The 12590-nt window shown below is 41.2% G+C and overlaps 1 protein-coding gene across 2 annotated transcripts; it reads right to left on the reverse strand.

Annotated features, from left to right (window-relative positions):
* Positions 1-425: 425 nt before the first annotated feature.
* txndc11 (thioredoxin domain containing 11) lies at positions 426-10405 on the reverse strand. 2 transcript variants are annotated; one of them, XM_005744571.1, is made up of 14 exons: positions 10126-10405; positions 9821-10011; positions 8646-8742; positions 8333-8452; positions 7814-7911; positions 6810-6939; positions 6632-6725; positions 6316-6428; positions 5994-6197; positions 4837-5530; positions 3175-3362; positions 2824-2936; positions 2455-2535; positions 426-1943 (listed from the first exon to the last, which is right to left on the reverse strand). In XM_005744571.1, exons 2-14 carry the CDS (start codon positions 9943-9945, stop codon positions 1424-1426), a joined length of 2577 nt encoding a protein of 858 aa, XP_005744628.1. In that variant the 5' UTR covers positions 9946-10011; positions 10126-10405; the 3' UTR covers positions 426-1423. The 2 variants fall into 2 exon arrangements, with proteins under 2 accessions (XP_005744628.1, XP_005744627.1); XM_005744570.1 differs by having other exon boundaries at positions 9821-10405.
* Positions 10406-12590: the final 2185 nt, after the last annotated feature.

Below are 12590 nucleotides of genomic sequence, written 5' to 3' on the forward strand. Positions count from 1 at the left end.
AAAAAAAAAAAAAAAAAAAAAATCTTACCGATTGTTTCGAGTCCACTTAATAGCTCCAAACAAAACGAGGGGAGCATGTATTCGGCATGAAATTACTTCTCAGTTTTATTAGTAGCCCTCTCCCTGCAGCCAAATTCTGCACCACCAGTACTGCAAATGCATTTTAAAGTAAACAATGGAGGAAAAACATAGCTGTGTTTTACAGATTTCCGGAGAATGTGATGAAAACTACTCATAAATTCCTAAAAGTCAGCTAGCACTGAACTATAAATGCCAGATAGGAATTAAGATTCAGAGCTAGAGTTGTTATTCAGTGTAAAAGTATGTACTTTAAAGGAATTCCTACCAGTATGTTTTTATCATTTGGATGTTTCATAAAACACTAAGGAAGCCAATCTGTTCATCATGTACACACAGACACACACACACACAACTTAAAAAGACAAGAACTACAAGTATGAAAATAAATCAAGCACATGAACGTGTCACATGAACTATAATGAATCAACGTGAGCCAATGCTGCTTGAATTTTAGGAATTAATGGGGAACGTTTCCAGGAGGTTAGTCATGTGACTCTCAGCTCACAGAACAGCAGGTGAGGTCATCCTGCGAGTTCTTGGAAAATGCCCGGGGCCTTCTTTGAGAGCTTTATTTGTTTTCAAGTCCAGACTTCCTCAGTGTTTGATTACAATTTCCATGTATGCCTCCAAAGGTTAAATAGACAAATGTCACGAAGTCTGGGATTTTCACATTAAGAGTATCGTAGCCTCCCTTTCCAAGCGAGGTTTTCCATGCGAAACACTGCGTCATGGGTGAATCACTTAAACTCACACTGCAGAGTATATCACTGCTCTTCAAATGTACTAACCTTGACTTTTGGATACAGGTGAGTCCAGCCCATCCATGGTGTTTTTATTTTCTAATAAAGAAACTATCTTGCACTTGGTTTACAGTAATTAAAGGAAGCTTCATTTGGCTGCAGGGTGTGTCCAGATTCTCTTGTTATTCCTTCACAATTAACAGTCGATAAATCGTTGCAAGCGCAGCATCACAGCTGGGAAGTCTGAATTGGAAAGTTGGCACGGAACTTTAAAGAGTTGGACGAGCTCATATGATCACAGCACAAGAGCTGCGTGTTTTTTCTTTCACTGCCTTCCCACCTGTCCTACTCATCTCTCCTTATATTCCTGCCTGACTGAGTAGCAGTGTTTCTTGGAAGATGGTAACTGTCATCTTTTCTTTATTTTTGCTTGTGAGAAAATTTACTGGGCGTTGCCTTTTGCAGTTGAAGAGGATCTCCTCATGTCAGCCTTATTTTCTCACAGCTTTTCTTGCCTCTAATTTAACCTCCCCTTCATTTCCTGGCCCGGTTTCCTTTCTCTTTTCTCTGCCTCATTCTCAGGGTTCCCTGCAGGCTTGTGCTCAGGAGGCCAAATGGCTTCTTTTCTGCTCCGTCTCCTTCCTCTCCACCTCCGCCTGCTCTCTAGCCTCTGTCCTGTCCGTCAGCGCCCTCAGCAGGACCCTGAGCAGTGTGTTCTCATTCAGCAGATTTTCAGAGGCGTCTGCCAGCTCCTGCAGCCGCCTCACTGCCTCACTGAGCTGCCGGCTTTTCTCCCGGTGCTGCTCCTCTAAGCTCCGCCTCTCTCGCTGCAGCTCGGCGTTCTCGGTCTCTAAGGCGCGGGCCTCAAATTTCAGTCGTCGGTTGTCGCGCCATAGTTGCGCGAGCTGTTGGGAGAGACGCTCCCGGGCGTGATGCAGGGCTTGAACTTCACGCTGGAGTGTCAGAAACTCTGACCCAAGGAAAGGACTGTGTCCGGGACCTTCTGTCTCAACAGACGGTTTGTGCACGTGATGCAAAGAGCCAGAGTGCTGCAGGATGAAGCGGAGGAGGTTGGGTAATGTGATGGGAAGGTTGTCAGGAAACTTCACACTAAGGTGTTTTCTTAAAGGGAAGAGAAAAAGAACACAAGAGTGAAAAATATTCTGCTGAAATTCACTGATGAAAGTTTTTTTGTTGTTTTTTTAACTGAGGTGTCAAGAAGGACTAAGAATCAGACGGGTATTCGAATAGGTCTTAAACACACGAATGAAGCCACTTGAAAACTGTTTAAAAAATAAAAGCAACTTATTGCAATGTAATAATTACTAGCTACATTAACAGAGAGATATACAAAGTAAAGCAGCTAGCTTGTAGTAGGCCATAAACCTAATCACTCATATGTGGACTATGAGTAGGACTTCAATAAAATGTATTGTTTTACATTTAGAATGAACACTTTGGCTTTTCAGTGTGTATCATTTAAGTTATATCATTATAGTTATATCATTTGCAGTTATAGTTCCACTGAGCCAGTGTGAAGATCAAAGCTATTTTTTGCAGAAATATGAGATCCAACCCCCCCATTCTTTGGCCACACCCTTGTTTGTGCACACCTCTCTGCATTTATTCTTACCTGTATCTGGGAAAGAAAAGAATAGAGGGAACATGATCCACCATGAACTCCCAGGGGAGGTCGTTACGTGCAACATTCACCCTATGCAAAGGAAAAACAAAGCTGTCATCACTTTTTTTCTTCAAAAATGAGGGTCACACTGCTAATATTCTCTCGTATGCTTTACACGCTTAATAAAATAAATATATGGGAAACTGTGTTTAGGTCACCCAGCTTCCGAAATGTTTTTAAAATATGCTTTTTGTTACATTTCAAAACACAGACACCTCAATCACACATTATACACTAACCTGGCACTTTATTAGGTACACCTTGCCTTAATTCTTACTCAGGCTATCATCAAAGGTACACAACAGACAGTAACTGTACCTGGCCACTGTGATGGTGCCATTTCCCTGTAATAATCGGGCCAGCTGGATGATGATGTGGTTGAGAACAGAGCAAAATCCACACCACTGAGTGTAGTAGAACAGCAGCACGTCCTACAACACACAAATTGGCATCATCAGGAGTTTAGCAAACTACCTGCTTCCATAAGTAGAGCACGCAGCATACTAAGAAATTAAAATCAGGCTTGCAGCTGTAAAAAGCAGCTGTTTTTATATCTTAATGTTTTTATTTTTAGGTGCATGGAAGTTGCTTTACAGAAATTCTTAAAAGAAATTCAGAATTTCACAAACTGCCTTGATTTGCTGAGGGTGTTTCAGAACGCTTAGTCACCTTTTGAAGGTCCATGACGGAGGGCAGGAAGGAGGAAGTGGTCAACTCTGTGATGAGGAAGCGTGGAGGTGACTGCGTGTGTTCGTCTGAACGCGACGCCTCCTCTTCAGCTCCCTTCCTGTCCTCCTCTCCAACCAAGTGTCTCTGCAAGAGGCTGTAGGGAGCGCTGAAGTTCCTGATGAAGGCCTCTGCAATGAAACGCACAACATGAACACAGAATTAGCCCAAGAATACGATTCAAATGGTAAATGGCCTGTATTTGTATAGCGCTTTACTAGCCTCTAAGGACCCCAAAGCGCTCTACACATTCAGTCATCCACCCATTCACACACACTGGTGATGGCAAGCTACATTGTAGCCACAGCCACCCTGGGGAGCACTGACAGAGGCGAGAATCTTCACTAGAAGAAGCTGGAACTCGACCCAGCGCCCTCATTATACTTTTGATTTATCAGCCACTAAATGTTTGACTTTTGGTCATTAACCTGACTCGTCATGTGAGATAATATGACTTGTGATTTCTTTCAGTATTTCTAAATATCGGACATTGTAGTGAGAGAGCCGCTCGAGTCTATTTTGAGTAGAGTAAGGAAGAGGATCTTTTAAAGAAAGTGGTTTTTTTGGACGATTAAAACGTTGTTACAGGCCAACTTCCTGCAAACCAGACGGCCTGAATTCAATGATTTTTATAACTTTTATGCCAACTTCACACTGTATCTGGCCAGATGTGTGCATGCACCATCACAATGTCATCAAGGACAGATGACTCATCTTTACAAAGGCCCTAAAGACATTTGTAGAAACCAGTGACTGACTGATATATTGGAGGTGGATATTTTCGGCTAATATTAACTATTTGCCAGTGTCAGTATCACCATTTATGACAGCCAATGAATGAAAATTAAAAACGCCAAGGAGACTTGAACAACAACCTTCAACCATGTTATGAGTGTTGCCACTGTATAGTTTGTCTAACAGAGGGCACTCCTCCAGCAGCTTCCCTGTTGGCAACACACACAACAACCAGGTGACCTGAAAACAATTCAATTTTATTTATATGGTGCTAAATAACAACAGTCACCTCAAGACGCTTTTTTTTTGCAAGGTAAAGACCCTACAATAACACAGAGAAAACCCCAACAATCAGACAACTCACTTTCAGCAAGCAATTGGCGATAGTGGGAGACTAATAATAACTAAAGATTGAATGCAGAGTGTTGTATAAACACATAGTGGGTGGAAAAGGGTGAGTAAAGAAAAAACACTCAGTGCATCATGGGAAACCCCCAGCAGCCTAGACCTGTTCGAGAAAAACTAAGGGAGGATTCAGGGTCACCTGATCAAGCTCTAACTACGTGCTTTATCAACAATCAAAGTTTTAAACCTTTTTAATCTTAAAATTAGAGAAGTGTCTGTTGGCTGGATCCAAAGTGTGAGCTGGTTCCACAAAGAAGGGTCCAAAAACTGAAGGCTTTGCCTCCCATTCTACTTTTAAATATGCTGGGAACCACAAGTAACCCACTAGTCTGAGACCGAAGAGACACAATATGGGATTTTGAAATCATCAGATGTCTTAAAAATTGCAAATCGTTTGAGCTCCCAGCTTTTGGGACAAAACAAAACCAGCTCGTGTTACATGAAAGAAAGTTGTCCATGTCTTACCCAGAGACTCTGTTAGTGTGGCTGCTGGAGTGTGCTGAAGAACATAATGAACTTCATCCTTCAGGTTCACAATAGCAGCAAACGACCCGTCACCGCTCCTATCATCTTCTTGCTCAAGAGAAGCACTTCTGTTGCCTGATGCTCCGAGCCTGACTGCCAGAGGCCAGTTCAGGGCAACATCCAGCACATAAAACCTGAGTGTCCTGTTGGTTTGACAACGGAGCCCGGTGATGCCGTCTCCCTCCGGCTGAGGGACAGAGAATGGAGGGATCAAGGAAGGAGGAACGCTTTGCATCTCTGACTCCTCTTTGGCTTGTGATTCATTGAGCTGAGGTTCTACTTTTCTGCAGCAGGCACTGTATTGACTAAATGGGCTGTAACTGTCCAGAAAATTGCTACAGCCCATTGCGGTTGCACTATTAATGGACACGGGGGAAGGGAGCTGGTGGAGGCAGCAGCGTCTGAGATAAGTCTGAAATATGTCTCCTCCCTGGATCGAGGGAGGGAACAAGCAGTGCAGAGGTGAGGTGGCGAAGCTTGGCCACGAAAGGCTGAGGCACACCTCACACACGCTTGTGCTCGACTGTGGGAGGACAACTGACTGGCAGCACAGTGAGTGGAAGGAGAAACTTTTGTCCCAGCTGGAGTGGTGGCTGTTGTCACAGGAGTGGTAACGCACAGCAATGTCTGCAACCTAGAAAAACAAAATGGGTTAAAAATGATTTAATCTGCAGAACTTAAGGAGAATAATACAGTGTTTAACAACACAATTACAGAATATACACATACAAAATAAGTTCTAATATAAAAAGCACCTGAGGAGGAGGAAGATGACGCTTAGACCCAGTAATATAGCCATCACCATGTCACCCTTTCAAACTCCCTCAAATCCTTATGCTTGCCCGTTTTCCTGCTTCTTACACTGTAAAAGTTCCCTTTACCAGCGTACTTAATATTTATTTAAGTCTCAGTTACACGATCAGAGAAAATGACCTTTCTTTTTATTTTTTTTAATACAGGGCAGCTAAATGAAGATGGGTAAGCCAGATGACATTAGCTCAGTGTATAATAATAGTATAGCTGCAAATCAAATCTGTAAGAGAATAAAGCGTTTCTGTCATTTCGAAAATGATATTCGTCTGATTTTTTCTGCTCACCTGCTGTAGCGCAGGGCTGGGCTGTGATCCCAGAGGATCGTGCGGCACAAACAGCAGCAGTGCAGGGCCTTTAGTCAGCTCCTCTTCTAACAGGCGAGACTTTGTTCCCGGGGGCTGCAGCCACTGGAGGACCGTCTCACGGTTTTCAAACACCCATCTACAAATGGCCTCAGACGTAAAGTTAAGGTCGTTCCTGGGAAAAATCTTAAACAACAGATGAATAAACATACAGCATCATATACATCCACAGTTTTAAAGTCATTAGTGTTTAATTGCTTTTTCTAGAAGAACCACATCTACAACATGTGTTGACGCTGCTTACCAAAGAGGAGTTAAATCTTCTGTGGAGAAAAACCGTTTCATCCTCTGTTAGTGAGATGGCTCCTGCCACCTGCTTGTTGGTCACGACCCCAAAACGTACAACACCACGGAAATCTGCACCATAAAAAAGAGAAACTTGTGACTTCAACCATTTATGTTCCCTTTATCGTAAAATGCACATTTAGGTTCTCTCTGCTTCAACCACTGCTATCTTTTCGTCAACAGCAGCCTCTCCTCGAATTCTAATCCCATGCTTGACAAGCCAAAATGTTTATCATGTTAACAATCAGCCTTGAAGCTGCGTGATTACTTCTTACCCCTTTTTAGGACCTGCAGGGCAGAGGACAGAAATGTGATGTATCCTGGCGGCTGGGGGGAAGAGTTAAACTGGAAGAAACCCACCACTCGAGGCTAGAAACGCACAAGACGCAGATCATTACAGTTGGCTGCACTCTGTGGGTGATTCAGTGACAGAAGTGTAAAGCTCAAATATACCTCGTGATAGGAGAGGAACTCTTCAACATGACCTCTTGATGGGAGGTAAGTCAGTGGTGTGATGACTCTGAGTACAAAACTTTCTATGTATGGAGCCAAAAATGGGCCTCTATACTCTATTGGCCCAAACCTGTGGAAAACACAGATGCTAATAAATATCAACAAATCATAATTAAATTACAATTAAGAAACAAAACATTCAAAGTGTTTCCCACAGTTTTGCATTAAAATACATCTTTAGCCTCTCTAAATATGCGCGTCTATGACTGAAGTTGTGTATGAACAGCCAAATACAAAAGTAAATAAAAAATTATTTCATTCATAAAAGAACAAACAAAACATACTGATTGCTTAAACTCATACATTTCATCATTTCTGGATATGAGCTCATTTTGAATTTGATGGCAGCAACAGGTCTCATATCAGTAGGATGGGGTCAACAAGAAGCTGGAAAACTAAGTGGTACTAAAAAAAAAACCAACAACAACAAAAACATTTTGTAATCTGCTTAATTTACAATAGGTCAGCAACATGATTAGGTATAAAAGAAAGAGCATCTTCAAGAGGCAGAGTTACTATTCCTATGCTATTAAAACTTCTGAAATAATTTTTCTCTACATAATACTGTGAAGACTTTCACTAGCCCACCCTCTGCGGGACATGTTCCCTCAAAAAATTCAAAGAATCTGGAGAAATCTCTGTGTGCAAGCGAAACGGCCAAAAATCAATATTGGATGCTCATGATCTTCAGGCCCTTGGGAGGCGCTGCATTAAAAACAGGCATGACTCTGTCAAAGAAATCACTTCATGGGCTCAGGAGCACTTCCAGAAATCACCGTCTGTGAACACAGTTCGGCTGTGCCATCTATCATGCAAAGAAGAAGCCGCATGCAAACATCGTCTTCTCTGAGCTAACGTTTATGGGGCTTCCCAATTCGTCTTTGTCTGCTAAAGCTATTGAAAGCAAATTCCCACCATAAGTGAAGAGAAGCCCACCGTCTCACCTTCTATAAAACAGATGGATGACGGGGTAGTGATAGAAGCGGGTTTGCCTCCTGCATTTCCCCTGACTCCACCAGCAGTTAACAGCCACAAACTGCACCTGTGTTTGTGTGTTTGAAGAGACACATTAAGAAACAAAGATAAGCAAAACGATGTGTAGACTACACACAAAATGGTGTAAAATCACACACTGTAATGACTCATGTACTTAACAAACACGCCCATAACAAGTCGACTATGAATTTGCATTTGAGAGAGAGACACAAGCTAAAAATGTGTGAGTGTGTATTTAAGCTGAAGGGAACAGATTTTATTAACTCAACTATGTCAGAGTCACTCTTTACTGCAGTGTGTCAAGCTGCTCCTATAAACTCTTCCCAACACTTTGCGTCACAAGCGATAACATAACACGTGTCCACGTAAGAACAATCCCCAGCTTCCTTAGTCTTTGCCCAGTAAAGCACATCTAAATATTTGATGTTTAAACAATCCTGAGTGGTGGAGGTTCCGTTCAATTGTACCTGTTTGGCCAGCTTTTTAGCGACCTGCTGCACTTCCTGTCGCGCAGCCATAGAGTGAGCACACCATGGTGCATAGAAGAAAATAAAGGACACCTCGGCCACACTCCTGAGACGCTCCACCTGTGAAGAAAAAAACCCTTTCAATCTCACAGAGCACCACAAGTTTGATGACAACAATGCCAAAACATTTAACTGGAGCTTTAGAAACCCTCTTAGCTCTTTCCATTTGTTCTCTTTTACAATTTGAGCAAATGAAGTATCAAACAAAGGAAAATACAGTGAATGCCATCAAGTCTGAATCCTTGAATTTTACCTGGTCAAGCTGACCCAAGTAGAGATCCACCACCGGGGCGTCAGGAGAAAAGAAACGCACCGGAGGCCGAGCTGCTGCCACCACATTCTTAGCACGACTACAGAAATAAATGAGAAGAGTAACGCTGAGGGGTGCAAAGAGATCACGGTCACATAATAAGATCTTGCCAGGTTATTAAATGCATAAGCTATAACTGTGTCACTTCCGCGAGATTCGCTGATCATGGCAGTGTGTCCATCATCGGTTGATGTTAATGCTACAGGTAACCTCCAGCCTTGCATACTACTCTGAGTTGCACATATTGGAATATGCATGTGTTAAATTTGGAAAATGAGAGTAGAAGCAATGGTATTTGGAAATGGAGGGTATGCTAAGCTGCATACGAGGGGAGGAAAGGCTATATGTTTGCGTCCACAGAAAGCAATGTGAAACACTGTGCTGTGTTAAACATTCTGCCTCCCCCAGAGGCTATGCAAAAATGTCTCTACATCGTTACAGGGGGAACAAAATTACCTCAACATGACGAGAAGCAGAATTTGCCTGGTATAATTTGCGTGGAGTCGGTTTCAAGTTTCAGTCTTTGTGGCAATTATCGTCTCAGCTGGGTTTTCGAGAGGACGACTGAGTAACTGCTTAGCCAACAAGTCAATCGTTCAGCAACAGTTGCTACACTTTAGGATTTCAGCACTTTCATTCACCATAACTGAATGACAAGTGGTATAAGCTTTGAAGAACCGTAAAGTTGCAGAGGCCAAAGCTGCAAGATGATGACAGCACAGTGTGTCAGGGCTGTAACCAGATATTACTATTTAAACATTAATAATCTCATTATGATCTCCCTGCAATCTTTTCTGGGTTTTATCTGAGAAAACTGGAAAAAACGCCCAACCTTTCCTTGAAAGATTAAGGCGATGTCCTTAGTTAATCTCATTGTCTACAGTACACGTCAGTTTTAGATTAGCAGCACTAATAATGAAGCCCTTGTTTGTAACTACTGTAGACAACGAGTACCGGTAGTTCATTAACGACCTAACACTGTTACAACGCCGCTCTTCGCTCACCTAAATAACCATTCCACTTAGCTTTTGTGTTTTAAGGGGTCTCGTGTTAGCCTGGTCACACACAAGCAAGCTCACGCTGTCAGAGGATAAACAGAAGCTCGTGCCCATGTTTACCTGCACGTGAACTTGACGGCCAAAACGAGCAGGACGCCGAGCACGATAGCCCCGCAGAGCAGATCCGGTCTCCGGGCCATCAGAAACAGCACCTGCCGGAGAGACTGCCGCACCCGGCGCAACATTACAGCTTGTCGTCACCTCTCCGTCCCATTTATACGCCCCGACTACCGCTCAAAGCATCCATTTGCCTAACAGGGGGGGAGGAGGGATGGGTGAGGAAGACTGGTTCGACGGAAACAGCTAACCTGGATTGGACATGAGCAGTGCTGGTGTGTAAGGTGTTCAAATACGGTCAAGCCAACCTTTCTTCCACACGTAGACTTTTCACTTCCGCAACAACGACACCAGGGGCAGGAAGTAAAGTCCTCTACGCGAATAAAACGCGTAGTGCGTTTAACGCTTTAATGGCTGTCTGAGTTTAAAAAATGTCACTGACAGTTAGCTTACCGGATGTTAAAGAGGAACGACACTAGTCGTAATAATTACAATATTTAAACTGGTCCTCGGTAAGCGATTTTATTCCTTTTTCCGTATGGCGCAAAACGCGCTCTTTTCAGACCGTCCCTACGTTGTTATGGCGACAGCCGCTACTGCTACGACAGTCGTAAAACACTAGGGGGAGGTTGTTTTAAAAATGAATCGATAAAACTTTATTTAAAAGCCGCTTATTTACATCTAGAGTAGAATTATTTAAAGTGCCCGGGACTTGTGACTGATTGTGAGACTGGAGAAAACTCTTTTCTCGTGTTACTTTGCTTCGTATAAAAATCACTGCATCAAACTGATTCAGTTTATCCTAAAATAACTGAACACTGGGTGTGTAAGATTTTTTTTATTATTATTAAAAAGGGTCTCTATAGGTAAAACATCACCTGATAAAATGGGTTGTCTTAGTGTTAGAGCTACTTTCTTATTAATCTTCTGTTATTCATCCAAATATAGTAATGTTGTAAATTGTTAGACCATTTTATTACCTTATCACTACTTACTCTTAATTATTGTGATATAATTTTAAGACATTGGCTGTCTTAAATGTCAAATGCTCATAATACAACTAAAACAATACATGTAGGACATGAGCATCACAGTTCTCAGGCTGTGAGCTTGACATTTCATATCTGGGATATCATGTCTATAGAATATCCGGATCTAGAGTACTGTGCAAATATCTCAAGCTACTACTCTTTTCTTTATATTTTGCTATGAAATGGGGACAGTGATTTATTGAAACATCCAGTATATAAAACAAAAACAGAGTTTGTACATTTCTAATGTATTTGGAAAAAAAAAACAACTTGATTTTTTTAATGCAATGTCTCTTGTTCTGTTCTGGCTAAAGATGATCCCACACTCCTTGAATAATGTTGAGGTCTGGGCTCTGGGAAGACGAATAGAGGACTGATGGTGTTCCATTGTGTGTTTTTCCATCCATGTATGCTTTTACTGCACTGGAGCTGTGTGTGGGATCATTGTCACCATGAAAAATTAAGGCATTGCTAAGATCTGTTCCAGATGGAATTGCATGGTGGATCAAAACGGTAGTTTTCTGTGTTCATAATTCACTCAATTTTGACAAGAACCCGAGTACCAAGGACTGAAATGCAGCTCCAAACCACGACAGAGGCCCCACCATGTGTTACTGATGGCTGTGCACACTTGCTTTATTTTATTAGGCCTGCCACTTCCTGTTTTTGTCTTCCACTTGTCCAGTTTTATCCAATAGCACACCATGCTAAGACATGCCAGGTATTTAACTAGTAGCTCTTTGATTCAGTTAGTTGGTGCACATGTACAACTCTCCTCCATATCTCTCAAAGTGGTGTTTTTTTTTAAAGCATTTTCACAGATTCAAGCAAAGAAAGGAAAATAAAGTACACTTTTTTTCTTTTCTTTTTTTTTTTTTAACAAAGTGCCAAAACATACATACACAATTTAAGTTGTCTCTTATTCGTAGATGAAACACCGATTCATCATGCATTTTAAATCCTTGAATGGTTCCATAAGTGGTTTAACAAAAAAATCTATTCTCCTCTGAAAATGATCAGGTACATTGACTGGACTGCAAATAGGTTTTTGAAAGATCTTCAGAAAGCCTGGTGAATGACTGCTTAAGGTTCCTTTAAAAATTACAAGAAGGTGCCTTGAAAGCAAAATAAAGACATGAGTGAATCAAAACTTTTGCACAGTACTGTAAATTCAGTTATACCCCTAATGTTAATGGCAATTTATGGAATTATTTTTTAGCTTTTACTCACTGACTTTTGATAGCTGATTGTTGATACAGTCTGTGTCTGTATCAGAACTTTGATGACTAAAACAAAATAAAATTTAAAAAAAACAAAAAGCACTGAACTCAAAAACATCAAATATATATATTTATTTTTGAAAAGTGAATTTCTTCACTTTGATATATTCTGTTCATGTGATGAGAAATATTTTAAAGATTTTTAGATATTTGATTAACTTATGTCTCATGAAAATCATAAACCTGTATCTCACATTATTAAAATATTTCCTAAGGTAGCAAAGGATTTTAAATCCAGACCCTTTAAAAATGTTGTTTTTGCACTCAGCAGTTGGTTGAGGCTCCTTTATCAGAATGAATCAGAATTTAGAAAGTAATTTATATGTGGCTATGAATACTCCTTCAGATTTAATATAAATCTTTATTTTGTAAAGTCTCATTCAAAAACAAAAGAGCACAAATAATAATAATAATAATAATGATCATCACAGTGTAAGATTTTTCAGTGCAAATGAACATGTT

Source organism: Pundamilia nyererei, unplaced genomic scaffold, assembly GCF_000239375.1.
Source record: "Pundamilia nyererei isolate P.nyererei 1_Seehausen unplaced genomic scaffold, PunNye1.0 scaffold00145, whole genome shotgun sequence".
Taxonomy (NCBI): Eukaryota; Metazoa; Chordata; class Actinopteri; order Cichliformes; family Cichlidae; genus Pundamilia; species Pundamilia nyererei.

Coding starts and splice junctions, on each gene's coding strand:
- txndc11 (XM_005744571.1), bottom strand. CDS start 9,945: ATGTTGCGCCGGGTGCGGCAGTCTCTCCGGCAGGTGCTGTTTCTGATG. Junction 2,937..3,174: donor CCGTCATGGACCTTCAAAAG/GTGACTAAGCGT, acceptor TGTGTGTTGTAG/GACGTGCTGCTGTTCTACTA. Junction 1,944..2,454: donor CTTTTCTTTCCCAGATACAG/GTAAGAATAAAT, acceptor CTTCCCTTTAAG/AAAACACCTTAGTGTGAAGT.